Source organism: Coturnix japonica, chromosome 7, assembly GCF_054131305.1.
Source record: "Coturnix japonica strain WE chromosome 7, WE-NBRP24, whole genome shotgun sequence".
In the NCBI taxonomy this organism is placed as follows: Eukaryota; Metazoa; Chordata; class Aves; order Galliformes; family Phasianidae; genus Coturnix; species Coturnix japonica.
This window is the reverse complement of record NC_140669.1, coordinates 26753563-26781150: the sequence shown is the minus strand read 5'-3', so window position 1 is coordinate 26781150 and position 27588 is coordinate 26753563. Positions and strand designations below refer to the sequence as shown.

Below are 27588 nucleotides of genomic sequence, written 5' to 3'. Positions count from 1 at the left end.
GATTGAGGTGTGTATTTATTATTATCTTTTTAAGCATGGCCACAATCTGATTTCCTTAGCAAAACTTGGTTAGTTTTCTCTTTATGCACTCATATGTTGAGAGTGAGAAGAGTTGATCTGCCCAGCTCTTTTCAGGCTTTTCTGTTGTTGAGCAAGTTAGAGTGAAATTGTCTGTAGTCAAAAGAGTGGGAAAACCATCATTGCTACAGCAGGAAGCAGATTATAAACTTTACTATCTCTTTACCTCAGTTTCTCATCCATGACAGAGAAAAAGCAGTATTAAGTTCTGGCTAACCTTTGCCTTGTATATAGAGGCAGAGACTTTGTCTTTTATATCTTAAGGAACCTATGTTCTGCTGCTGTTGGAGCTTCTTGTTGAACCTCTTCTCACCTTGCTGCTGGTAATATTGTTAGTTTTTACCATGTACACCTAGTTTAAATGCAGGTTTTCATTTTTCAGGAAGAAAATGTAAAAATTGTCCTCATGAATCCCAACATTGCTTCAGTGCAGACCAATGAGACCGGCTTAAAGCAGGCTGACGCTGTGTATTTCCTTCCCATCACTCCACAGTTTGTCACAGAGGTCATCAAGGCAGAGCATCCTGATGGATTAATTCTGGGCATGGGTGGCCAAACAGCTCTCAACTGTGGTGAGTACAGTAGAGGCACCTTGGCAGCTCTTGCAGGCTAATTCATTGCTATCACCACTTAGGCAGATGTGAAAGATCTGTGATATGTTGCCTGGAGGTGCAGGTGGAGATGCTGACCATGGGGGAAAAAGTAACTGCTGAACTCTGAGCATAGCATCTAATCACTGCTTTTAATACTTAAAAGGAATGCATGTATCCTGTGATGGAGCTCATTTCTTGCTTAGTACAGATCAGCTGAGGGTAGTCAGACTATGGAGGTGGAAATCAAAGGGAAAAGTTAGCCTCATTTACCTTCTTGAAACATTATCCAACTGTACTGCTTGTTTCTTGGATGGCCATCAAGCAGTGCCTTTGTTGCTAATCCTGTGTTTGTTAGATTTCAGGCTAGAAGTGCTTGTATCAGAATAATGACTTTATCTGTTGATGAGAGCAGGCAAGTGGTCAGGTAGTCAGATAGCTTCTGGGCACTTTCTTCTTTGTTTACTATCATGCCTCAAAACTATGGCTTTGTTTGCTCTACAGGAGTGGAGCTCTTCAAGCAAGGAGTCCTGCAGCAGTATGGTGTGAAGGTCCTAGGTACATCAGTTGAATCCATCATGGCTACAGAGGATAGGAAGCTTTTTTCTGATAAACTGATGGAGCTAAATGAAAAGATTGCTCCTAGCTTTGCAGTGGAATCGGTAAATCACACACTTTTGAAGATGTGATTACTATTATTGTTGTGAGGATTATTTATTTATTTTTTAAATATAGTTTTGTTTAGCAAGAGCTAACTAGAAGCTTAACTTGTGCTGCTTCATCAGCGCTCCACAAGGATCAGCGATGGTTGACAATGATTTAAAGTAGATGAAAATGCAGTTAAGCACTTGGAAAGCATAAGCTAATTTTTGCATTGAAAAGCAAGTTGCGGGGGGGACGGGGGGGATCACTTGTGTGCTGCAGTATAAGTTTACAAAACTTTATAACATTTTGGTGGCTAATTTTTTTTTATTTTTATTTTTTTAATTTAAATTTACACAAGCCTTTTAGGTTATGATTTCTGTTTATCAAACTCAGCTGTGCTGAATCTTGAGGATGAGAGTGAGAAGCAGTAGTTGGTTCAGTGGAAGGCATGTTTGAGTTTGGAGGAAATTCTCAGACTGGGATGTCTGTTGAAAGGGTTATTTGATGCTTTAATGTACAAAGGCAGACCAGATAAGGATATGGGAGTCAGCAGCAAAGCCCACACTGCTGAAGATGGAAATTGCCATCTTGAGCCCATGTTCCACTTGTCTGTTTGGTTTTATTTTTTGTTGTTTGTTTTTTGGCAGAACATGATAATATTAAAAATGCATTTCCATTCTTTTAAATTTGTCAAGGGACAGCTTAATGTCTTGGTGATGGGATTTCCAGTTAACAGAGTAATATGATGTGGTTGACTTTATTTATCTGAATTTGTTCTCTCTGAAACATATTCGTCTCTCATTTAAGATTGAAGATGCTTTGGAGGCAGCTGAGAAGATCAGCTATCCAGTCATGATACGTTCTGCTTATGCCCTTGGTGGTTTGGGGTCAGGTATATGTACTGACAAGGAAAGTTTGCTGGACCTTGGTACAAAGGTACGTCTGTGATTGCAAGCTCTGGGAATACAGTCTGGACAGATAATGATACTTTTTTTTTTTACATGGTTTCTGTCCTAATAGTTAAAGACGCTGGAATTATACTCATACATACTCTACTTTTCATCTTCCCTGTAAGATGTTATCCCGACTGCTTCACATACCTTCTTTTCATAATTCATGCTGCTGATTTGGGTAATGAAAAGGGTTGATTGGCAGACCTCTTAATGACAAACTGACCTTAATTTGAACATTTGTGCAATTTTGGTCTGGCTGGAATTGTAGTGGGGTATTTTAGCCTCTTTCGGGAGTGAATGGCACATGAAAGGTGTCAAGGAGTGTGTGAAGCCTTTGGAAACCTCATTGATGGTAGTTGTGTTGGAGTCAGAAAGCTTGGGAGGTTTGGGCCTCTGCTGTGTTTGTTCCTGAAAGTGCTCTTTCTTTGGGCCATTACTCTTATTTTCTGAAGGGGGGTGATGCTCTTCATCATTTGGCATCCACTGGCTGTTTCTGGCTGTGAAGGGAGAACTTTTGCTGTAGGAAATCCAGCATTGTTTTATTTAAATTTGCTGTGAGAGGTGAAATTGTTGGGATGTGTGTGAAAATGCCTTTTTTCATGCACCCCACGCTGCTGTCATGCAAACAAGTTCTGGAGCCCGTGCAGCAGTGCTGAGCACGGAGCTGTCAGGCACCGCCTGTCCAGGGGCAGACAGGGCTGGCAGCAGCGGGTGCAGGCCTGGGCTGGGCCTCACAATGTGGGGCAAAGCTGTTCCCAATGGGGAGTCCAGGAGGGGACACAGGTTTCCCAGGACAGACCCTGAAGTACTAAAGATGGAGAGGCACTTACTGGTACATAACTTATCATTATGCTCCTTTTAAACTGTGTTGTCCTTTTCAACTGTTTATTGTCCTGACTTTGAAAAGAGTCCAAACGGAGCAACTGGAATGGACCTTCATGCTGAACTCGAGCCCTTCTTCCCATCCAAACCAAAGTCTTCTGCTTCTCCAAAGGCTCAGCTTGCCCTGTAGCTTCTCATGACACTGCCTGGAGGCTGCAGGGAGCTCGGGGCTGTCCACACAGCAGTTCAGTGGACACCAGTTCTAGTCCTGCCCTCTTCTTTAGGCATCACCTATAGGAGGCAAGGAGATTGGGGCTGTTTGCTGGACACCTTCTGTTGTCCCAGCACAGCGTCTTAGCGGACACCAGCCTCAGTCCTACCCTCTTCCTTAGGACTCACCTGGAGGCAGCAGGGAGCTCAGGGCCATCCGCTGGACTTCTCTTGCCCCAGCACAGCAGATCAGTGAACACCATTCTCAGTCCTGTCCTCTTCCTCAGGATGCTTCTGGACGATGCAAAGAGCTCGAGGCCTGGACTCCTTCCTTTATCCCAGCCACAGCAGCTCAATGGACACTGGTCCCAGTCCTGCTTTCTTCAGGGCTCACCTGGAGGAGGCACAGCACTCAGGGTTATCCACTGGACTCCTGTTTCCACAGCTCAGCAGCTTAATGGACACCAGTACCAGTCCCACCTTGTTTAGAGCTCACCTGGAGGCTGCAGGGAACTCGGGGCAGTCTGCCAGGCTCCTTCTGTTGCCCCAGCACAACCCAGTGGACACCAGTCCAAGTCCTCTCCTTTTCCTCAGAGTTTGGGAAAGAAGAAGGGAGAGGTGCTGGGGAAAGATGGGAAATCGGGAAAGAAGGGGGTGTGGAGCAGCAGCCGTCCCAGGGGCTCTCTGGCGGATGGTGACATTTCAACGCCAAAATGGAAATTGAGAGCCCCTGGTGCGCCTCCATCGCACAAAGCGACTTCTCTGGGGAAGCGTGATGTTACAGCGCTGTCCCCGGCCTGATGGAGGCGGATCCACCTCCATCGGCTCTGCCTCTGGAGGCGGATCCACCTCCATGGGCGAAATGCCGTCTTCAGGTGGATCAATTTCCATTGGTTCAACCTGGCTGCTGCTCCTCTGAAGCTTGAGCTTCTTTAGAGGAGGAGGAGCCGCCATCCTCCTCCAGAAAGGTGGGAGGGAAGGAGAGAAAAGGAGCACTTTATAAATCGCTTCTTGGGTCAGGAGGCCACAAGATGCAGGACGCTCAGACTGAGGGTCTGTTAACAGGGGCACCGTCCACACAGCTGGTTGTCAGGGAGGTGCCTTGTGACATCAGTATGGCATGACACTGTGACCATAAGAATGTCCCACCATGACCAAAATATGGCTGTGCCGGGCAATGGGAGGCTTTGGGCTGAGAGTTGCCCTAGCTGCCACTCAGTGGGATTTTGCAGGGTCCTGTTTTCAAATCAGTTCTCTTGAATGTTTTCATCGATGACACCAATAAAGATCTGTACGTTATGTTAAGTTTGTGGATGATGCTACACTGGGAGTAGTGTTGACTCTCCTGAGGATAGAGAGGCCTTGTGCCTGGATCTTGACAAACTCGAGGGCTGTTTCCATGTGCAAGAAGAAAAGCAGGCGCTGGTTCTGCACCTGGGATGGGGCAGCCCTGGCTCTGGGTACAGTCTGGGGGGCAGGAGACCGGAGCACAGCCCCAGGTAAAGGAGCTGGGGTTTCTGTCTGCCTGCAAGTTGAATCTGAGGCAGCACCGTGCCCTGGAGCCTGAAGGGCCAACCGGACCCTGGGACACAGCAGGCCCAGTGCTGCTGGTGGCTGCTCAGCCTGGTGTGGCCCCACCTCCAGCTCCAAGTTTAGGTTGGGTGCCTCAATTTGGGACATAGAACCATCAGAGAGCAGCTGGTGGAGCCTACGAAGTTGGGGGAGGGTCTGGAGGGCATGGGGTGTGGGGAGCTGCTGAGGTCCCTTGGTTTGTTCAGCCCAGAGAAGAGTAGGATGGGGGTAGACCTCATGGAGGCCTCCAGCTCCTCATTAGGAGCAGAGGGGCAGTTATGACCTCTGCTCTCTGGTGATAGTGAAAGGACCCGAGGGAAGGGCATGGAGCTGCATCAGGGGAGGGTCAAGTGAATGTGAGCAAAAGGCTCTGCACCAGAGGGCATGGAGCAGCTCCTCTGGGCAGCCGGTCTGGACCTGAGCTGCTGGAGCTCAGGCAGTGTTTGGACAGCATTCTCTTACATAGGGTTTGGATTTGGGTCATCCTGTGTGGAGTGATGAGTTGGATTCGGTGATCCATGTGGGACCCTTTTTTTTTTACATGGTTTCTGTCCTAATAGTTAAAGACGCTGGAATTATACTCATACATACTCTACTTTTCATCTTCCCTGTAAGATGTTATCCCGACTGCTTCACATACCTTCTTTTCATAATTCATGCTGCTGATTTGGGTAATGAAAAGGGTTGATTGGCAGACCTGTTAATGACAAACTGACCTTAATTTGAGCATTTGTGCAATTTTGGTCTGGCTGGAATCGTAGTGGGGTATTTTAGCCTCTTTCGGGAGTGAATGGCACATGAAAGGTGTCAAGGAGTGTGTGAAGCCTTTGGAAACCTCATTGATGGTAGTTGTGTTGGAGTCAGAAAGCTTGGGAGGTTTGGGCCTCTGCTGTGTTTGTTCCTGAAAGTGCTCTTTCTTTGGGCCATTACTCTTATTTTCTGAAGGGGGGTGATGCTCTTCATCATTTGGCATCCACTGGCTGTTTCTGGCTGTGAAGGGAGAACTTTTGCTGTAGGAAATCCAGCATTGTTTTATTTAAATTTGCTGTGAGAGGTGAAATTGTTGGGATGTGTGTGAAAATGCCTTTTTTCATGCACCCCACGCTGCTGTCATGCAAACAAGTTCTGGAGCCCGTGCAGCAGTGCTGAGCACGGAGCTGTCAGGCACCGCCTGTCCAGGGGCAGACAGGGCTGGCAGCAGTGGGTGCAGGCCTGGGCTGGGCCTCACAATGTGGGGCAAAGCTGTTCCCAATGGGGAGTCCAGGAGGGGACACAGGTTTCCCAGGACAGACCCTGAAGTACTAAAGATGGAGAGGCACTTACTGGTACACAACTTATCATTATGCTCCTTTTAAACTGTATTGTCCTTTTCAACTGTTTATTGTCCTGACTTTGAAAAGAGTCCAAACGGAGCAACTGGAATGGACCTTCATGCTGAACTCGAGCCCTTCTTCCCATCCAAACCAAAGTCTTCTGCTTCTCCAAAGGCACAGCTTGCCCTGTAGCTTCTCATGACACTGCCTGGAGGCTGCAGGGAGCTCGGGGCTGTCCACACAGCAGTTCAGTGGACACCAGTCCTAGTCCTGCCCTCTTCTTTAGGCATCACCTATAGGAGGCAAGGAGATTGGGGCTGTCTGCTGGACACCTTCTGTTGTCCCAGCACAGCGTCTCAGCTGACGCCAGCCTCAGTCCTACCCTCTTCCTTAGGACTCACCTGGAGGCAGCAGGGAGCTCAGGGCCATCCGCTGGACTTCTCTTGCCCCAGCACAGCAGATCAGTGAACACCATTCTCAGTCCTGTCCTCTTCCTCAGGGCTTGTCTGGAGGATGCAAGGAGCTCGAGGCCTGGACTCCTTCCTTTATCCCAGCCACAGCAGCTCAGTGGATACCGGTCCTAGTCCTGCTTTCTTCAGGGCTCACCTGGAGGAGGCACAGCACTCAGGGTTATCCACTGGACTCCTGTATCCACAGCTCAGCAGCTTAATGGACACCAGTACCAGTCCCACCTTGTTTAGAGCTCACCTGGAGGCTGCAGGGAACTCGGGGCAGTCTGCCAGGCTCCTTCTGTTGCCCCAGCACAACCCAGTGGACACCAGTCCAAGTCCTCTCCTTTTCCTCAGAGTTTGGGAAAGAAGAAGGGAGAGGTGCTGGGGAAAGATGGGAAATCAGGAAAGAAGGGGGTGTGGAGCAGCAGCCGTCCCAGGGGCTCTCTGGCGGATGGTGACATTTCAACGCCAAAATGGAAATTGAGAGCCCCTGGTGCGCCTCCATCGCACAAAGCGACTTCTCTGGGGAAGCGTGATGTTACAGCGCTGTCCCCGGCCTGATGGAGGCGGATCCACCTCCATCGGCTCTGCCTCTGGAGGCGGATCCACCTCCATGGGCGAAATGCCGTCTTCCGGTGGATCAATTTCCATTGGTTCAACCTGGCTGCTGCTCCTCTGAAGCTTGAGCTTCTTTAGAGGAGGAGGAGCCGCCATCCTCCTCCAGAAAGGTGGGAGGGAAGGAGAGAAAAGGAGCTCTGGATAAATCGCTTCTTGGGTCAGGAGGCCACAAGATGCAGGACGCTCAGACTGAGAGTCTGTTAACAGGGGCACCGTCCACACAGCTGGTTGTCAGGGAGGTGCCTTGTGACATCATTATGGCATGACACTGTTACCATAAGAATGTCCCACCATGACCAAAATATGGCTGTGCCGGGCAATGGGAGGCTTTGGGCTGAGAGTTGCCCTAGCTGCCACTCAGTGGGATTTTGCAGGGTCCTGTTTTCAAATCAGTTCTCTTGAATGTTTTCATCGATGACACCAATAAAGATCTGTACGTTATGTTAAGTTTGTGGATGATGCTACACTGGGAGTAGTGTTGACTCTCCTGAGGATAGAGAGGCCTCATGCCTGGATCTAACAAACTCGAGGGTTGTTTCCATGTGCATGAAGAAAAGCAGGCGCTGGTTCTGCACCTGGGATGGGGCAGCTCTGGCTCTGGGTACAGTCTGGGGGGCAGGAGACCGGAGCACAGCCCCAGGTAAAGGAGCTGGGGTTTCTGGCTGCCTGCAAGTTGAATCTGAGGCAGCACCGTGCCCTGGAGCCTGAAGGGCCAACCGGACCCTGGGACACAGCAGGCCCAGTGCTGCTGGTGGCTGCTCAGCCTGGTGTGGCCCCACCTCCAGCTCCGAGTTTAGGTTGGGTGCCTCAATTTGGGACATAGAACCATCAGAGAGCAGCTGGTGGAGCCTACGAAGTTGGGGGAGGGTCTGGAGGGCATGGGGTGTGGGGAGCTGCTGAGGTCCCTTGGTTTGTTCAGCCCAGAGAAGAGTAGGATGGGGGTAGACCTCATGGAGGCCTCCAGCTCCTCATTAGGAGCAGAGGGGCAGTTATGACCTCTGCTCTCTGGTGATAGTGAAAGGACCCGAGGGAAGGGCATGGAGCTGCATCAGGGGAGGGTCAAGTGAATGTGAGCAAAAGGCTCTGCACCAGAGGGCATGGAGCAGCTCCTCTGGGCAGCCGGTCTGGACCTGAGCTGCTGGAGCTCAGGCAGTGTTTGGACAGCATTCTCTTACATAGGGTTTGGATTTGGGTCATCCTGTGTGGAGTGATGAGTTGGATTCGGTGATCCATGTGGGACCCTTTTTTTTTTACATGGTTTCTGTCCTAATAGTTAAAGACGCTGGAATTATACTCATACATACTCTACTTTTCATCTTGCCTGTAAGATGTTATCCCGACTGCTTCACATACCTTCTTTTCATAATTCATGCTGCTGATTTGGGTAATGAAAAGGGTTGATTGGCAGACCTGTTAATGACAAACTGACCTTAATTTGAGCATTTGTGCAATTTTGGTCTGGCTGGAATCGTAGTGGGGTATTTTAGCCTCTTTCAGGAGTGAATGGCACATGAAAGGTGTCAAGGAGTGTGTGAAGCCTTTGGAAACCTCATTGATGGTAGTTGTGTTGGAGTCAGAAAGCTTGGGAGGTTTGGGCCTCTGCTGTGTTTGTTCCTGAAAGTGCTCTTTCTTTGGGCCATTACTCTTATTTTCTGAAGGGGGGTGATGCTCTTCATCATTTAGCATCCACTGGCTGTTTCTGGCTGTGAAGGGAGAACTTTTGCTGTAGGAAATCCAGCACTGTTTTATTTAAATTTGCTGTGAGAGGTGAAATTGTTGGGATGTGTGTGAAAATGCCTTTTTTCATGCACCCCACGCTGCTGTCATGCAAACAAGTTCTGGAGCCCGTGCAGCAGTGCTGAGCACGGAGCTGTCAGGCACCGCCTGTCCAGGGGCAGACAGGGCTGGCAGCAGCGGGTGCAGGCCTGGGCTGGGCCTCACAATGTGGAGCAATGCTGTTCCCAATGGGGAGTCCAGGAGGGGACACAGGTTTCCCAGGACAGACCCTGAAGTACTAAAGATGGAGAGGCACTTACTGGTACATAACTTATCATTATGCTCCTTTTAAACTGTATTGTCCTTTTCAACTGTTTATTGTCCTGACTTTGAAAAGAGTCCAAACGGAGCAACTGGAATGGACCTTCATGCTGAACTCGAGCCCTTCTTCCCATCCAAACCAAAGTCTTCTGCTTCTCCAAAGGCACAGCTTGCCCTGTAGCTTCTCATGACACTGCCTGGAGGCTGCAGGGAGCTCGGGGCTGTCCACACAGCAGTTCAGTGGACACTAGTCCTAGTCCTGCCCTCTTCTTTAGGCATCACCTATAGGAGGCAAGGAGATTGGGGCTGTTTGCTGGACACCTTCTGTTGTCCCAGCACAGCGTCTCAGCGGACACCAGCCTCAGTCCTACCCTCTTCCTTAGGACTCACCTGGAGGCAGCAGGGAGCTCAGGGCCATCCGCTGGACTTCTCTTGCCCCAGCACAGCAGTTCAGTGAACACCATTCTCAGTCCTGTCCTCTTCCTCAGGGCTTGTCTGGAGGATGCAAGGATCTTGAGGCCTGGACTCCTTCCTTCATCCCAGCCACAGCAGCTCAGTGGATACCGGTCCTAGTCCTGCTTTCTTCAGGGCTCACCTGGAGGAGGCACAGCACTCAGGGTTATCCACTGGACTCCTGTATCCACAGCTCAGCAGCTTAATGGACACCAGTACCAGTCCCACCTTGTTTAGGGCTCACCTGGAGGCTGCAGGGAACTCGGGGCAGTCTGCCAGGCTCCTTCTGTTGCCCCAGCACAACCCAGTGGACACCAGTCCAAGTCCTCTCCTTTTCCTCAGAGTTTGGGAAAGAAGAAGGGAGAGGTGCTGGGGAAAGATGGGAAATCGGGAAAGAAGGGGGTGTGGAGCAGCAGCCGTCCCAGGGGCTCTCTGGCGGATGGTGACATTTCAACGCCGAAATGGAAATTGAGAGCCCCTGGTGCGCCTCCATCGCACAAAGCGACTTCTCCGGGGAAGCGTGATGTTACGGCGCTGGCCCCGGCCTGATGGAGGCGGATCCACCTCCATCGGCTCTGCCTCTGGAGGCGGATCCACCTCCATTGGCGAAATGCCGTCTTCCGGTGGATCAATTTCCATCGGTTCGATCTGGCTGCTGCTCCTCTGAAGCTTGAGCTTCTTTAGAGGAGGAGGAGCCGCCATCCTCCTCCAGAAAGGTGGGAGGGAAGGAGAGAAAAGGAGCTCTGGATAAATCGCTTCTTGGGTCAGGAGGCCACAAGATGCAGGTCACAGACTGAGGGTCTGTTAACGGGCACTGTAAACACAGCTGGTTGTCAGGGAGGTGCCTCGTGACATCACTATGGCATGGCACGGGGACCATAGGAATGTCCCACCATGACCAAAACATGTCTGTGCCGGGCAATGGGAGGCTTTGGGCTGAGAGTTGCCCTAGCTGCCACTCAGTGGGATTTTGCAGGGTCCTGTTTTCAAATCAGTTCTCTTGAATGTTTTCATCGATGACATCAATAAAGATCTGTACGTTATGTTACATTTGTGGATGATGCTACACTGGGAGTAGTGTTGACTCTCCTGAGGATAGAGAGGACTCATGCCTGGATCTAACAAACTCGAGGGTTGTTTCCATGTGCATGAAGAAAAGCAGGCGCTGGTTCTGCACCTGGGATGGGGCAGCCCTGGCTCTGGGTACAGTCTGGGGGACGGGAGGCCGGAGCACAGCCCCAGGTAAAGGAGCTGTGAGTTTGACAACTGAGCTAAGGGCCTTATTGGAGTAAAAGCTTAAGTTAGCTGCAGAGAGGACAAGACTGTAAGCTGATTCATGTGCTGCATAAAAAGTAGAAGCTCTGCTAAAGGATGGATTGATAGTATGCCTGTTTTAAGCGAGATGTGATTAATGTTTTCTATCTTCTAATATTACGTCCATTTGTTCACTTAGATTATGCTCATTTTTTTCAGTTTTGTCTCTTGTGCTGAGGAGTCCTTGCTGGACTAGTTTAAGAGTAAATTGTGAATCATGCTTCTGCTTAGTATGTCAGTGATAAGCGACATTATTAGTGCTATTAATTAAGTAGTTCTTGCTGGCACCCGTACTTCTTATCACTTAGTCACTCAGCTTTCTGTGGAGTTGTAGCTCCATGGAACTCAGTTGGACTCTTGTACACAAAACCATGTGCCTGTTGTGTGATTGAATCTTTAACTATTTTTTTATTTTCATTTGTTACTTATATGCCGTTGCAGTCTTAAATGCCCCACTCTTTTAAGCTGTTGTGCCTTTCAAATAAAGGTAAGAAATGTTTGTATTTATTTATTTTAAAGAAAATACAAATTGCTTGTCATATGTGCATTGAGCTTCACTTACCCTTATTTTCCAGTGTTAATAATGATCTGGGATGTCTGGAGAGGAATGGAAGCCTTAAATATAGGGTTCTTTTTTTTTTTTAACTGTTCCTTGTCTCTGATGTATTTGTAGGCATTTGCAATGACTAAACAAATTCTTGTGGAAAAGTCAGTTGTGGGCTGGAAGGAGATAGAATATGAAGTTGTGAGAGATGCTGCTGATAACTGTATTGCAGTCTGCAATATGGAAAACATAGATGCGATGGGAGTCCACACAGGTAGGTCTGAGCACAAGATGGATCACGGGAAGTAGCTTTTGTTAACTGTTTTATGCAGTAGTTTACACAGTTCTGTGATTGAAGTGGGCTCTAGAAATGTTCTTCAGGTTTCCAATGAAGTCAGATAGTGTGTAAAGCAGGTATTGTTAGGCTGAGCCCACAACTATCATACTGTTTTTCATGAAATGGCTTTTAGCTTCCCCATAATCCAGTTCTAGGCCACTGACTATCTTTGCTTTTTATTTCATTCAGTTTTGAAAGTTTGTGATAACTTCACTAGCAGCAGTGGTTTAGCAAACAAAGCAATGTGTGTGGCTAATATTTACTGCTACTGAACTGCTTCTCATTTTCCTTCTCTGTTGCTTTGTGACAAACAGGGGATTCTGTTGTAGTGGCTCCAAGCCAGACACTGACTAATAAGGAATTTCAGATGCTGAGGGATCGTGCCATCAAGGTTGTCCGATATTTGGACATTGTGGGAGAATGTAATATCCAGTTTGCTCTGCATCCAACTTCTCTGGAATACTACATCATTGAAGTTAATGCCAGACTTTCAAGAAGTTCAGCATTGGCATCCAAAGCAACAGGGTAAGTTTATTTAAAGAATGAGCACTAAACAAACAATATGAAGAAACAAAAAGCGGAGAACATTGCAATTATGGCACAGCAGTTGGATTGGTGCGTCATTTAAATGTGTAAATGACAGCTGTGAGTATGAAGAGTTTCTGCATCTGCTTTCCATGCAGTAAAGACAAGGATGCATAAGCCTAATTTGCAGCAAGGTAGATTGAAGTTGGCTATTTGGGAGAGCTCTGGAGCAGTCAGGGCAAGATGAATTGCCTGGGAAGTTTCTAAGAACAGCTCCTGTCAGCATCTGCTAGGAGTGACCCTGGGAGAGTCAGTCCTGCTGGGAGATGGAAGAAGAGGTTAGTGAGCCTTCCGAGTCAGTTCCAGCCTGCTGATGCTGTTACCACAGAAGGGAAAAACTCCCAGGAGGTGTGTGGGAGGGGAGCCTAATAGCTGTCCTTACAAAGCATATCTGCTGTATCCATATGTTAGCTGCAAATCACCTCTGGGACCCAAAGGACACGGTTAGTAATGAGCTGTCTGTCAAACTGATGTGAATGGTATTACTGTTTGTGTTTGTTTTGTTGGCTAATCATAAACTAATCAAGGTAAGAATGGTCAGAGCAGCCTGTTTAAAAATTGGCTTCCTAATTGTGCTTTGCAGATGCTGTTGAGAGGTGCAAATTATAGATTAATTTTCAGTTTTCAACAACTTCGATGGTTGTTGAAGTGTTGTAGCAGTGTAGAGATTCATCATGATGATGGGCAGTGGTTATATGGATTGTTTTCTTTTTCAACAACAGACTTGTAGCAAAATGTAACTGTTTTTATGATCTCACTATAGGTGTGATATATATTTAAAAGGGTAGTAAATTGAGACTCTGATCTAGGTAGCTTTACAGTGTATTGGGATAAGAAGTTGAAGGAGTGCTCAAACACAATAATCTTCTATTACATTGAGGGAAAATCACCTCACATCTGCATTTCTCACAAAACATCAAGGATCTGGCTTTTGAATGATGCACTGGAAAGGCTGGAGCTGCTTGGGTTACTGGCAACTTTGTGCTGAGAGCTTTGGGTGTAATGAAGCACTGGAGGATTTCCTAAGAGCTGCTGCAAATGGACTGTGACTGGAAGTGGCTCAAGAAAGTCATCACGAAACTGGCTTTGATATCAGTGCTGTAGGAAAAATGTCTTGAGGGAGGAAGCTGTTTGCACTGAGGAAGGTTCTGAGAAGAGTGTTTAGATTTGGTCTGCAACTCTATATGATGTCTGGATTCAGAAAGCTAAAGATTTTATTTTTCAGATGGTGCTAATGAACGGTGACCCCAAATATCCATTACTGTGAATAAGCCAAAGACCTTGAGATTTAATAGAATCATGTAAGGGCTTAGGTTGGAAGGGACCTTAAAGCCCGTTCAGTTCCAGCCCCCTGCCGTGGGTTGGTTGCCCCCAGCAGCTCAGGCTGCCCAGGGCCCCATCCAACGTGGCCTTGGGCACCTCCAGTGATGGGGCACCCCCAGCTTCTCTGGGCAGCAGTGCCAAGGCCTCACTGCCCTCTTTGTAAAAAAAATTTCCTCATAACATCTAATCTAAATTTACCCCGTTTTGGTTTGAAACTATTCTCCCTTGTCCTATCCCTATCTGCCTTTGTAGAAAGTTACTCTCCCCTGTCAATATCAGTTTACGCTGACAGTATCATAGGAAGTTAGCCTGAGGACTGGCTGATACATACAATACCTTATACAGCAGTGCTCTGGCTGCTTATGCAGTGTGTATCTTATATTAGAGTGGTTCAGCTGTCAGTACCAGTCATGAAAAAGTATGTGGTGTAAGTGGAAGATGTGGGGATTCTTGGTGATTTTTCAAGATGAGATTTTTTTGTCTGATACAGGAATAAAGTTACTTGTCTGCTGATGAGGTTTTTCCATCCAACTGAACATTGTGAAGGATGACATCTCTAGCAAAATGAGAACAACAGACTCACTTTGTTTCTTCTCCTCCAGCTGAGCCAGCTTCACAGACCTGTCATCTCCATTCCTTTTGCCATCCTTGAACTAACTCTGTTTGTTTCAGTGTAGACTGTTGGAGCCCCCAGTGCTGAATTTTCCTCTTTCAATAACTGTCTTCAAATGTAAAGTAAAATCTTTGTGGTATGGGGGAAATACATAACTTTATGCTGTAGTGTGGGGAAGCCACTTACTTCCTTGAGGAAAAAAAGGAGAATGAAAGAAGAATGAAAATAAATCTGTATTTCTAATTTCACACGTGATAACATGAGGCAAGGAGATGCCGTGTTAAAAGGGATTTGGTGACAAAGCCCAAGATCTCAATCCAGATGTCCTGAACCTCAGTGCCACAGCTTCAACTCTGGGCTCTTGCTTTTTTTTCAACAGCTGGTTAATATCCAGAGAGTAAAGGCAAGAAGGGCGAAGTTGTGTCAGTCAGATTGAGACCATCTTTTTAGACCACCAGTATGCCAAGAATAGTGAACTGTCACAATTTGGTATAGTAAATAGTTTAATTAAGCAGATGCCTATGAGGTTTTATTGTCATTTGCAATACTAGCAATTGCAAAAGCAGTCATTCCTACTCTACTGTTCTCTGTTTCTTCTGTGGCAGGTATCCATTAGCCTTCATTGCTGCCAAAATTGCCTTGGGGATCCCCTTACCAGAGATCAAGAATGTAGTGACAGGAAAAACCTCAGCCTACTTTGAGCCCAGCCTGGATTATGTTGTTACCAAGATACCCCGCTGGGATCTGGACCGTTTTCAAGGCACCTCCAATCGGATTGGAAGCTCCATGAAGAGTGTGGGAGAGGTGAGTATAAGAGCTTGTCCTTTCCTTCCACTCTACCACTTGGGAAAACCACTGATCACAAATCCTCAGAATATCCATCTTACTCAACCCAGTGGTTTCTGAAGATGTTAATTCAGCTCAAGTTATTCCTAATTGATACTGTATTAAACTGAAATGAGCTTGAGCTCTGTGATCTTGTCTATCAAAGTAAGGATTCATAAACAGTTTGACTTTTAATGGAAAAGACTAATTTGAATCAACTGAGATCAAATGCACCCTTAACACTCATGATAAGACTCATGGAGTTATCTTTTGGAGTTTGGTCAACGTCATTAATTAGGAATACTGCATAAAGAACTGTGGTTACAATTTTCAGTGTTACAGATGAACAGCAGCTTTCAGTTGTTTCTTTAGTTGTTTGTCCTTTTGTCCTCTCTGTTAAAACCATATGCCAAATCTCACCTACTTCTGCTCTTGCAATCCTAGCACAACACATTGTACTGCTCTAAAGTTTTGTTTATCTTAGTGATTAAGTGTCTCATATCTGGAATGTGATAGCAGGATTTTTAAATGCTGGTTTTCGGATGTCTGTGACAGTAGCAGCTTTTTCAGACCAAGTTTTAAGAAGTGGGAGCTGAATAAATTATTCTCTTAATTAAATAATTACATACCAGGTACTAAAACAAAATAATCTATTCTGTATTATTTTCAGCTGCCTTTTTCTCCTAATGCTTTTCAAGTAGATATTTGATTTAATTATTTTGACATGAGACTTTCCTAACATCAATTCTACCTTGCTCAGACAATGAGCTTTCATCACAATTGAAGGGATTAATTAGACCTTCATTTTCCATTTGCAGTTTTGGCTTTTAGTGTCAGTGAGGTGCTTTTTTGTGTGTGGTTTGTTTTTTTCTTCAGTGAGTTGAAACTTACTGATATTAACCCTCTGTGCTTATGAGTTTTTAGACTGTTCTTTGGAATTGGAGTTCCAAATAAGGTTGCATAGTGCACCTTCAGCTGTATGGCAATCTCTTGCTGACCATATGTATTTGTGGGAGGAAGTACTGAGTCCTTCCTGTGGTTGTGTGCCACAAAAACAGAACCACATGAATGCCCTGTCCTTCTCATCTTTGATTACTGGGTCAAGTGAGGGAGGAAGAGGGATAGAAAGAGTCAGAGCTCCAGCCATGCTGGTCTACTACTGCTGAGGATGAGCCGAAATGAGGGTGGACAAGCTGAAGAGACGCAGCTTGCTGCTGAGACATGTACTCAGCAAAAAAGATGAGTCTCCAAGAGGAGAAGTGTGTCTTTGAAGCAAAGGGCTACTGGCACCTTTGTGTCTGTTAGTACGGCACAGCCATCCCCTTATGCCTGAACCTGAAAGCAGATGGCAGCGCCTACTGCATTTTTATTAATTGAACAGTCTGGCCTGGCCTGTTTTTTTTCCAGAGCTCTGTTGAGCTGGGCAACAGCCTGGAGCTGTAAGGCAGGAGAAAACAGTGTTATTTTTTAATTTGACATTTTCCAGTGCTTTGACTGCGGAGATTTTTACGCAGCTAGGATTTTGCTGTACTGGGCATATAGAAATTTGAGAAAGGGCTCTGTTGTACCTCACAGATTTTTTGCAGAGAAAGTCTTATTTTCTACTGGAACTGATGTCAAGACTTAAGGAGGGAAACCCCGGCGCTGCTTGCCAAGCAGGAATAATCCTTTAAGAAAGCCCTCTCAGGAGAGTGTCACTTATAAATGTAATTTACAGGAAGAGGAGCAGATTTCTTCTGCACCTTAAAATTCCCACTGTGAGTTTCTCTCTCTAACAGGTTGTTAAACAGAAATATCCTTCTGTATTACTACACCCATGCTGCTTCATAATGCTTTCTACAATGCTTCCAAGTTATTTTTGAGGAGAACAGCGACTTGCTGTATTTAACAGATAGGGAGAAAAAAGCAGAACAGCCGCTTGTCTGAAACTCTCTGTTGGTAATTACTAGCAGTAGGGCCTACAAGTGGGACTCCCACTGGTTTTAAAGCCAGTGTGTGGCTATCTTAAGGAGTGGGTTTTTGAGGGCTGTCATCTTTCTGTAAGTTCATCGTTACAGTTTAAACTTGCACCCATCTATTATTTGAAGGACAGCTGGGTAGCAGCTCCCTGTAACTAACATGGAAGTACTCTCTTTTACAGGTCATGGCTATTGGCCGCACTTTTGAAGAGAGCTTCCAAAAGGCCTTGAGAATGTGCCACCCCTCTATAGATGGCTTCACTTCACATCTGCCCATGAGCAAAGCCTGGCCAGACAACGCAGATCTCCAGAAGGAACTCTCTGAACCATCCAGCACTCGAATATATGCAATGGCTAAGGTAACAGAAGATTGAAAGCCCTTGACCTATGTCCCTTGAATTATGGCTACCTAATTGGGTGAGCTGAGATGGCTGAAGTCAAGCATTTTTCTCCCCCTTGTTTCCCTTTGTTAAGCAGACTTGGTTCATTTTTGTAGCATCTTTGTTGCTGAAGTACAATTTGTGGCAATGCCAGCGGAAATCTGAATCACTTCTTTTGCTTGATCCTGTAATAGAAATGTTTGTTAAATATTAGCTAATATTCAGCCTTTATTTATGCTAGTATAATTGACAGTTAAAGCTGGTCTGTTTGGCAGATTACCATTAGTTTTATGGAAAGGGAAAAAGTTAACAAAGAAGATCCTCGTGAACTGAAACAAGGGATGATAGACTGGTGAGCTGCAGTCTGAGAGTGCTGTCTTTTAGCAGTTGTTGCATGGGTAAGGGCTTAAAACATTAAAAGCAGTTAAGTGACTATGCTAAATATAGCCATCAGGAATCCCCTGTTCTTTGAAACATGCTCGGTTTCTCCTAGCATTCTTAAACTTGTTTCCTGTCACACTAGTCAAGTAGCAGCACCTTTTGAGGTCTGTGGGTAAGTGTATGTTACTGCGAGGGAGCTAGTATACCAAATTACTTCTGCCTTCAGTTTCCTGGTGTTTCCTCATGTATCTCATGGTTAATTACTTTACCAAATAGCTGTAATTTCATATATTGGCTTTTTTGCTTGTCCTTCTGTCCACGTCTTCTGTAAAGAGAATCATAGAATTGCAGAATGGTTTGGGTTGAAAGGAATGTTAAAGCCTATTCGGTTCCAATCTCTGCCCACAGCAGGGTCACCTCCCACCAGCTCAGTCTGCCCAGGGTCCCATCCAGTCCTTGCCTTGAATGCCTCCAGGGATGGGGCATTCACAGCTTCCTTGGGCAGCCTGTGCCAGGGCCTCAGCACACTCTGAATGAAGAGAAGGGGACAGTTGTTGTCTATAGATCGTGCTTAAGATTGGTCTTTTGCTGCTGTTTTCTAAGTCTATAAACCATTATTATTATTATTATTTTATTTAAGTTTCAAACTTTCTGGCAGTGTAAGCCCACTTACTGTGTGGGGTACTTACTTGTATCGCTGACTTTGCTTGGTGGAGTCTTTTAAGCCCCTTCTATTTGTGTAGATAGCTCATTAGTTCCTCCGAGTAAGGGGAGCTGGGGTTGTGCTGTATTTGTACAGAGGTTTTCACATTACTGTTCCTATTATAAATGACCTTAATGAAAAGCACAAGATGTTCTGTGCGTGTCCAGCTGTTGACTCTTGCTTTTCAAGCTGGGGAAATATGTGTCTTCATAAGTGCAGAACATCCTTCTGCAGCTGTTCTTGGTCTCTATTACAGCTTTCTCTTGCAACTGAGCCACTCATCTCTCTGAGTGGCTTAGGGAGCTTTTATAAAGGTTAATCTCAGCCCCACGCTAACACAGGGGATTTAGGGAGGTAAAGGTGAGTTTGGGCCACAGTTAACACTCTGGGTACTCCCAGTTGGTGGCATTTTCTCTAGGAACCATTGAAAAATGGCACAGGATAAAAATGTTAATCCCTCTGTATGAAGAGCTGCCTCTGTCTCACACTGTGCACTCGTTCTTCCCTGTTAATAACTGAGGCAAGCAGTATCAGTGAGAGGTACCTCCAGCAGCTGGGGCAGCAGGCCCCACCTTACTGACATTTAAAAGCTGCGAGTTAGTTCCCATTAGGTATCAGCTTTGTTTGAAACAGGATGGAGCTTCATCACACGGCTTTTCCTCTCTACAAGCCCCACTCCTCATCTCTGGAAGGCTCCTTAAGTTTTCTCTTTCTTCTTTATCTGTTTGAGTGATTTAAACACGAACTGTTCAGGTGAAAAGGAAGGGAGTTCAGTTGACATTCAAAGCAGTTGCTGTTGTAATAGGAAACCTTGTTGCAAAGTTTTTTGTTATTGTTTTTTCTTTAAATGGCAGCAGGAAAGAGGTTGAAACGGATGAGGGTTTTTCTTTGGGCAGAGTGTGGCAAGGGTATAACTGCACCTGATGAGCAGGAAGAGCTTTTCAGGTTGTATTGGGCCTTTTGTAGTTTCTCTTAGGGATTGTATACCAGGGGATTTATACAGTGGGTGCAGTCTGTACTATTTCACACTGGGGTCCTGATCTCCCTGTTATCCACACTGCAGACATGTCAGCTTGCCTTGCACTCCTGTCCACAGCCAGCTACATAATTCCTTTGGGAGCAGGGGTGAGATGGCAGGAATGAGCACACTGGCCCTAGAGACTGCACAGGTGGCTGAGCCAGCCCCTGGTGCTTGCCTGGAGACAGGATGCTCATGGAAGTGAGCAGGGCTCTAAAGTCAAGCAGTCCTGCTGAAAGGCTCTGTCATTTTTTTAGCTCCCTCTGTACTCTACCATATAGGTATGAATAGAGCAAGCACTCTGAGTGCTGTCCACAACCACCAATCAAACCCTACAGGGATTTTATGCTTGGAAACTTGATTTACCCCTGTGGCATAGTAGTTTGGGAGTAAAAGCTGTCTGCAAATGTGGTCTTGTCTCCCTCTCCAGATTTATTCCATGGGGATGAAGGTAGTTTATTTTCTCTTTCTATCGTCTGACAAGGCATTTGTTTTCTCCAGTTTCCCATGGAAGGCTTTTTAATGGTGTCCTAAGCAGATTAAGTGTATGTGGTCATGTTAACTTTGAGCTTATGTGGCTCAGTATCCTTGGCCTGTTAACTCGAAGAAAAAGCATCATTGTGCAGTGTGCTAAGCTCATCCCCAGATGAATGCTGGAGTTTTTTTCAGTGGCATTGCTCTGGCTTTGTTCCAGGGATGTTGTCCTGTGAGAAAACAATTAAGCTTGGTAACAAATTAATGAGTTTGATTACTTCAGCTCAGCAAAGATAGCATGCTGGTATTATCATTATAGTTGATTATAATTGTTTTATCAAGAGAATTGAAGCTGCACGCCACTGGTGAGACCCAGGAAGTATCAGCAATGGAAGATACAACCATCTATACTGGGGGACTCTCTTCAAGATCTTCCTTAATATTGCAGTGTCCTGTCAAGCAATCTTTTCTACAGCGACTCTGTGAGGAGCCTTTTAGCTCCATGGCATGAGTAGTTTGATGTAAATAAACAAAAAAAACAACAACAAAAAATCCAACAAAAACAAAACTGAAGAAGCCACGGCCCAGAAAAAATAGTGATTATGTGGCTGCAAGTTGTCACCCAGAGCTGGATTCCCCTTTACTTATGCACTCGAGGCCATATGTTTGGATTCAAGTATTATTTCTAATGGGTAAATTGAAATTTATGCTCCAAAGCAGTGAGATGAGAATTTGGACCTTGTTTAGCATTAGCAGCTACAAGTTCACAGTGGGACAGAGACTGAAGTGATCTGATTGCAAAGGGGTACAGACATGCAATTAGTAGCCACCAGGCAGTTGGTTGAAGTTTCACTGCTGGCTTTATAAAAGCAAATTCTCTCTCTTGTTCAGGTGGAAGCCAGTTCTTAGTGCCCAAGCCTGTGTGGAAATGACTTGTCCTTCCCTGCATTCTGCTTGGGCTCAGTTTGGGCTGCTGTGGCAGCCTTTTGATTTGGCTTGTCTTTTCTGCTGCCGGCATCTTTGTGTTATGTAGTTGCTGTTACTCTTAGCTCTATTTACAGAGCATATATTCAAGTATCTGATTGGTGCTTTTCCTTTTTTTGGCAGGCCTTGGAAAACGGAGTCCCTGTGGATGTCATTCATAAGCTCACAGCCATTGACAAATGGTTCCTGTGTAAGATGCTCAACATTGTGAACATGGAGAAAATCCTGAAGGAAGCAAAGCAGTAAGACAAACCAACAGCCTTATGCTTGGGCACATTGGTTTGTCTGGGGATCCTTCTGCTGGGAAAACTGTGGTACCTGATGCTGAAAGGTTCATTTTGGTACTAAGTGTAGGTGATGCTGCCTTAAACCCCAGTTCACTGCCTCACCCAGATGGAGTAGATGTCTGAGAACACTCTTTCGGGATGAGCAATGTCATTAAGCATTCAGGCTTTCTTGCTGCTTGTAGGCATTGTGATAGTGCTAGTTTATTTTGGAAAATCCTTACTGTATCAGTGATGTTAGGACTGGAAATGTGGAGATGGCCTGCAATAATAATGCTAGGTTGCACTCACATACCTGGGATAAGTTTGCCTTCAGGTGTGCGAGTGACTTAATACACCTGAGAATCAAATACAGTGCTTTTTATTTTTCATGGAAAATCGACAGAAAAGCCTTTCTGCCTTTCTGTGATCATGTGCTACATGTTGCTTTTGTAGTGAACTTTCTAACACCTACAATACCATACATATTTAAGTATAAATCTTCTTTCCTAAAGAAAAATGACCATATAAAACTAAGTAGGAAAGATAGCGGTAAATTGAAGTGCATGGCTGTATTTCAGTTCCAGCCTCATGCTGACTTGCGCTTTCCTTCCATGGTTTACGAGGTTGGGAGCACCTCCTTACTGAGTTATAGGCTATGTGTTGGCCAGCTTTTTCATTTTGAATACTTGCTGTCCTAACCACGTTTCACCACATGATGGCACTGGGAGCGCACCGAAGCCAATAGATAACCGAGTTCACCTGCTGGGGTTTTGTTTCTTTGACCAGCTGCGCAGTTTTAATTGAGCAGCTATTGGTCTCCTTTGCCCCCCGGAACAAGCTGAATCTACAGCTAAACAAAAATAAATGTGGAGGGAGATGTCGAAGAGAAGTAGTCGCTTGATTACTTACAGAAGTCTATTGTTTGGCTGCACAAACATTTGCCCTCTAACATCTATGTCATGTTGTATTTGTCTTGAGTGCCTTAAAATATATAAGCGCAGCTCCCAAGGAAGAAGATGAAAAAAGCCCAGTATTAGATTGGTTTTCCTGCTGTTGGAGTGCCATGCTCTGGAACATGCATTTAGGATCCCAGAGGTCGATCAAAGCTTCAGCTGCTTTAAATGCGCCATCCCTCCACAGATACTAATTACTCCTTTATCACTAGGGCTACTTTCCCTTTCCCTGCTGTGGGTGGATGGCAATAGTACTACCAGTAGCCAGTACCATCTCGTACTGATTTCATCCTTCAGGTCACTTAGCAAGTAACTTAGCAGACCTGCTAGAGCAAGCCCTTTGGCAATGTCAAACCTTGTGTTTGTATCACTAACCAGTGTTGCATCTGTTGTAAGGAAATTGATGCAACACAGCTGGGATTGCTGATGATGTTAATTAATTTAGTTTCATGTATTGATCAATGCAGATTTTGCACTCTGCTATTCTTACTCCAGCACTCTCAAGGAAACCAGCTTACCTCATAAACTACATTGAAAGGATGAGATAGGTTGTCCAGCTGCATTATGTTGAAGGCAAAGAACAGAGAAAAAGCGGTTATGACCTGATAGGGGCTAGAGCCACATCAGGAAACACATCTCTGCAGTAGCCGAGGGAAAGCTAATTGAGTGATGCAAATGAGACTTGGCATGCATGTGCTCTTCCTGCAACCAGCTGTTTCTAGTCCCTATCATGCCTGGCACTGAGTTTTACCTGAGCTGTGGGATTATTCCCAATTGAAAAGGATGGGCTGTAACACAATCACAGCTTGAAATCTTTGTTACTGAAATGTAGTTACTGCAAGCAAAAGTGTTTGCTCTGTTCCCAGGCTCTGCTGCTGATTACAAGCTCTCTTTTTGTTGTGTCCATCTCTTCTTTTTTATTATTATTTTTAATGTCTTCTGTGTGGTTTTGGAGTTATTTGCAGTGAAGTGATGGATATGCCAAGAATCTTGATTTGGGCCCAGCAGAGCTGTTGTAGAAACAGGTAACAAGGAGATGGTCTCTGCCCAGAGAAAGTTCAGAGCTAGAACTAGTGGATGTGTCAGGCAGGTTGGTGGGGGAGGTTCAGAGGCAGAAGGACGACTGTGTAAGCAGTTTATCAAGCAGTGTTCACATTATATTGCCAGGGCTGTATGGACTTATTCAAAGGGAGAACAAGGCCTCACTGATTTATTTAGGGAAGGTTTTTCCTTGTGCAAAATAATATGTAGGGAAATGTTATGGAGGAGACAAATCTTTCTACACTATCAGCATTTGACTTACAAGGCCAATCATTTGTGGAGGCAGCTGAGAACAGGAAAAGCACCCTTTGCCTCTTGCATTTGTCCCAGCAAACTGCTTTCCAAAGGGGTTGGGCCTGTTGCCTGTGAGCCTATGTGGTCATACTGCAACAATATTTCTATTCAGCTCTGCCTCTGGGTCCTCTAAGATGGAGAAAGGGTTGTTTCAGGTGATGTGATTTGGCTGCAGGAAAGCAAATGACCTGAGTTGAATTGGGAAAAGAAAGCCATTTTGAGGGTACCTGCAAGAATATCCAGTAAAATCACACACATCAAATATATAACCTTGCTGTTTCTCCTGTGACCAACTTGTTTCTCATTTAAAGTTAGAACTTCCAGCGTTGCTTTTTCTATCTGTTACGTTGATATCTTCAGTAAGGTAATCTTAACCACAGCCTTCCCCACTGCTCATATACAGATTAAGTGGAAAGAGAAAGCCGCATCCCATGCTGTTGGTCCAGGAAAAATGGTGGGTAGAGCAGTAGTAGTGTAACAGGCTGCACTGTTGTTGGAGTGGAGTTCCTGGGATTTGGCCTTGCCTGTCCCAAGAGAGGAAATGGAAGGGCAGGGCCCTGGAGTGACCCTGCTGGCTTTTTGTCATGCTGGCAGCTTGTGAAGGAGGAAGAAATTTGAACAGCTCACATGTAGCTGACCTAGATAAGGCTGGGTAATAAGTGCAGTCCATAAAAAGTCAGATTTGCAGTGGAGTCAAATGCCATATTCATCCCCAAGATCACAACTGAAGCACTAACATGGAAGTAACAACTGGAGCATGTTTGTCTCAGGATGCTTTGATGGCCTGAGTAAAGGCAGATAAGGCCTCTTAGGGGATCGGTATCTGTCTGGCGACTATCTGCAGTGAGGATTTTTTTGTATGTGGCCATTATTATTTTTATTTGTTCCTGACTTTGTGCTCCCTGAGACCTGTGACTGTGCACAGAGGAGAGCATACCCTTGCACTGTGGAATATAAAAACATTTGCTGGCTTCTGGTTTGCTTGAAAGGGATGGAGGCAATCCTGACTGTTGTGGTTGCTTCTAAAGGAGACAGGCTGATAGATGGGAAAGCAGAGTGAAATGTGAGGGTGGAGGCCCTTCGAAGCCCAGTATTTGTAGCCAGGTGGCATGGCAGAAGTTGTTTGCTGTGAATTCTTTTTAGAAGCTCATGCCCTTGGCTCTGTGTAAGGTGTGCACAGTGAGCTGCTTGCTGGAAGCGTGACTTGAGTTCAGAACATCACCATGGTGGAGTAGCCACGGGTTTTGGAATTAAAGCCTGACTCTGGCAGGTGACCTGGGAAACAAGGTAGGAGGAAAGATCAGACAGGTCATCGATAACATCTGTTCTTCCACAGTACGAGTTGCACACCTGCTCTTCTCAATAATGGTTTTTCCTGCTGGCTTGTGTGTTTTGGGACAGGTCAGGGAGCACAGGTGAGATCTTGTGTGGATATAATGTGGAGCTGGTTCGGTGACTGTAAAGGAGGCTGCTCTGATTTATACTGTTTGAGGACCTGTCAGTGACATATTTGTTGTACGTGAGTTTAACTAACTGGAAAGATTACTTTTGTCTTCTGAGTGAACTGGAGGGCAGAGGAGGCTCAGGAACAAATTAGGAATTCAGTACATGAGGAGAATATGGCATAAGCAGTTATTCAGTGCAGTTGTTTGTGCTTTGTGTAGATCTAGCATAACGTACTTCCTATTTGCAGCTGTGTTTACCTTTAAAACACTTCTACATTTGTAAAGACTCAGTATACATTTTCCTCTTTGACACGTGATAGTCAGGCATTGCCCTTTAAAAGCCATTGGGGAACCTCTTCTAGTGATGTGCACATTAGCTCTGGGGGATCTGCATCACAGCACACCAGGAAAGCCCTCAAAGCTCTCTTTTTAGCTGTTGTAGAAAACAGGCTTTGAGGAAGCATCCATGACCCATTCCTTGGCAGTTTGAGCTGCTGCTTTGGCACATTGCTCAGTTGTAGATTTGAATCATTCAGGTCTTGGGGCACAGTGTGAGGCTCATGTTACCTTAAATAAAGGTCTCCACAATGGGATTGATTAGCCTGGGGATCAGAACAGCGTAGATGCGTGGCTCTGTAGTGGTGGTTGTTCAATGAGCGAGGCTTGTTGGTTTACAGTTCCTGCATCCCTGAGCTCTCCTTTGAGCTCTCAGGGGTTTTCTAGGAGAGGAAGGAGGGTCAAAGACTTTCTCATCAAGAAGAGAAACAGAGAGAGAATTTGTACACTGATCTCATTATTTTAATTGTAACACGTTCAAAATGTTGTAAAACATCAGGAGTGAGCAAAGGATGCCACTGGGAGCCTTGTAGTGGACAGGGTAAGGGAGGGAAGGTGGAAAAATATTTGGCTATAATGCAGCCTGACATCAGGGAGGCTTTTAAAACCTTCTGTGTCTGTGATGCTCCTGTAAAAGGAAGAGATCTCTCAGGATATAAGGATTCTGGCTGCAGTGCTTTTTGCTTGTGGTCCTCTTTGCTTGCGAGAGACAAACTGCTGAGCAGGCTACGGAATTAGGAGGAGCTACATTTGAGGCTGGCAGAGTGAGGTGGAGCGTGCTCGTTTTTGCAGATCCTCCCTGTGTGCCCAGGCCACATAAAGCAGGCCAAGAAAAAGAGCACTTTGCATATGGAGCTGGAGCTTTCCACTGACATGTTTATTTAGCAATGCTCCTAAAGCAGTGGATCAGGTGAAAGCAGTCAAGCGGAAGAGAGGGCCATGCTGGAGCAAGCTGCCTATCCTGGTAATTGCAACACTACCAGCTTTCTTCCAGTCAGTTAATAGATTTCCCCAGGTCCTCTGTGCCAGATGAAAATTTCCTCATTACAGGGAATTTATTCTGTTTCCTCTTATCGTTTATCACCGAAGAAGAAGCAAGTGTATGGAGTTCATAAGATGACAGGGTAGAATTTCAAGCAAAAAGCAACAACAAATCAACCCTGGAACCTGAAAAGGAAGCACAAGCTAAGTTTGTATTGTTTGTAAGCTGCAAAATATGCAGGATACTTAGCTTTGCAAGGAGAGAACAGCTGCTGATTGATTATGGCAGTGTAGAGGAAATCTGGTCTTGAAGGTCTCAAACTTCTGACTGTCATTTTGTGAAGGTGATTCTAGGAAAAGAAGCCATTTAATGGCCACTTAATCTCCCCTTATTTCAGAATGGATTATAAACTAGCAAGGAGGGTTGAATCTTTGGAAAGCTTGTGGTCTGTATATGAAGAATAAGTGATTCCCCACAGGAAGGTGGAGGTGATTATGTTGGACTGGGTAGTGTTTGGCAATAGAACTAATTGTTTGGATGGTTGTTGTTATTTTTCTCCTTTTAGTGTTGGTTTTCTGTTGAGCTCTTAGAAGGGTCATTTTCACTCAAATATTCAAAGTGATGAGCATGAGTCTGCCCTTACTGCCTTCAGCATTTCCAGCAAGTCTGATGGGCTGTCTGGGAGCAGAGGCTGTGGGAAGAAAATTAGGTCAATGCTGGCTTTAAAAAAACATCCCCCTTAACCTCTGTGTGTCTCTGTCTTGCTATCTGCAATATAAACAACACACTGCTACTGTTTGCATGTTCCTTAAGATTCTTCAGGTGAAAGTTGGGATATAAATCTAAGAAGTCATCATTATCAGTAAATAGAAATCTCAAGGCAGATTCTGGTTTCAAGACCTTGGAAAGCAGCACTGTTGAGTGTTGGATTTGCACTGATTTTCTTTAGCTATCCAATGGCAAAAATCTTATATCCACACGGCAGGGTTGCCAGTTCTCATCTCTCCTGCCTCATGATGAACCAGGTAAGGGAAATGAGGAAACCCTTCCTGTCCAGATACTTCTTGTGTGAAGGTTCCCAGCACATCT

The 27588-nt window shown here is 45.5% G+C and overlaps 1 protein-coding gene and 2 long non-coding RNA genes across 9 annotated transcripts in view; 1 reads left to right on the top strand and 2 right to left on the bottom strand.

The window, feature by feature from the left end:
- The window catches only part of CPS1 (carbamoyl-phosphate synthase 1), a 113763-nt gene that overhangs the window by 51086 nt on the left and 35089 nt on the right, over positions 1-27588 (top strand). For 5 of the 7 annotated variants that reach the window (XR_014948375.1, XM_085553501.1, XM_085553502.1 and 2 more), the window contains 8 exons: positions 461-650; positions 1173-1330; positions 2121-2249; positions 11731-11875; positions 12253-12463; positions 15065-15263; positions 17425-17601; positions 21306-21424. Coding sequence is in view for 5 of the 7 variants with exons in the window: in XM_085553501.1 (XP_085409627.1) it covers positions 461-650; positions 1173-1330; positions 2121-2249; positions 11731-11875; positions 12253-12463; positions 15065-15263; positions 17425-17601; positions 21306-21424 (1328 nt within the window). In the remaining 2 variants the exon portion in view is untranslated. Of the gene's footprint in view, positions 1-460; positions 651-1172; positions 1331-2120; positions 2250-11730; positions 11876-12252; positions 12464-15064; positions 15264-17424; positions 17602-21305; positions 21533-27588 lie in introns of those variants that run through there. The other 2 variants (XR_014948376.1, XM_085553504.1) reach the window with 2 other exon arrangements.
- On the bottom strand, positions 3135-3561 carry LOC146760128 (uncharacterized). The gene is made up of 2 exons (XR_014948389.1): positions 3488-3561; positions 3135-3379 (listed from the first exon to the last, which is right to left on the bottom strand). It is a non-coding gene; the product is annotated as an uncharacterized LOC146760128 (long non-coding RNA).
- LOC146760127 (uncharacterized) lies at positions 9328-10334 on the bottom strand. Its single transcript, XR_014948388.1, has 3 exons — positions 9988-10334; positions 9681-9885; positions 9328-9572 (listed from the first exon to the last, which is right to left on the bottom strand). It is a non-coding gene; the product is annotated as an uncharacterized LOC146760127 (long non-coding RNA).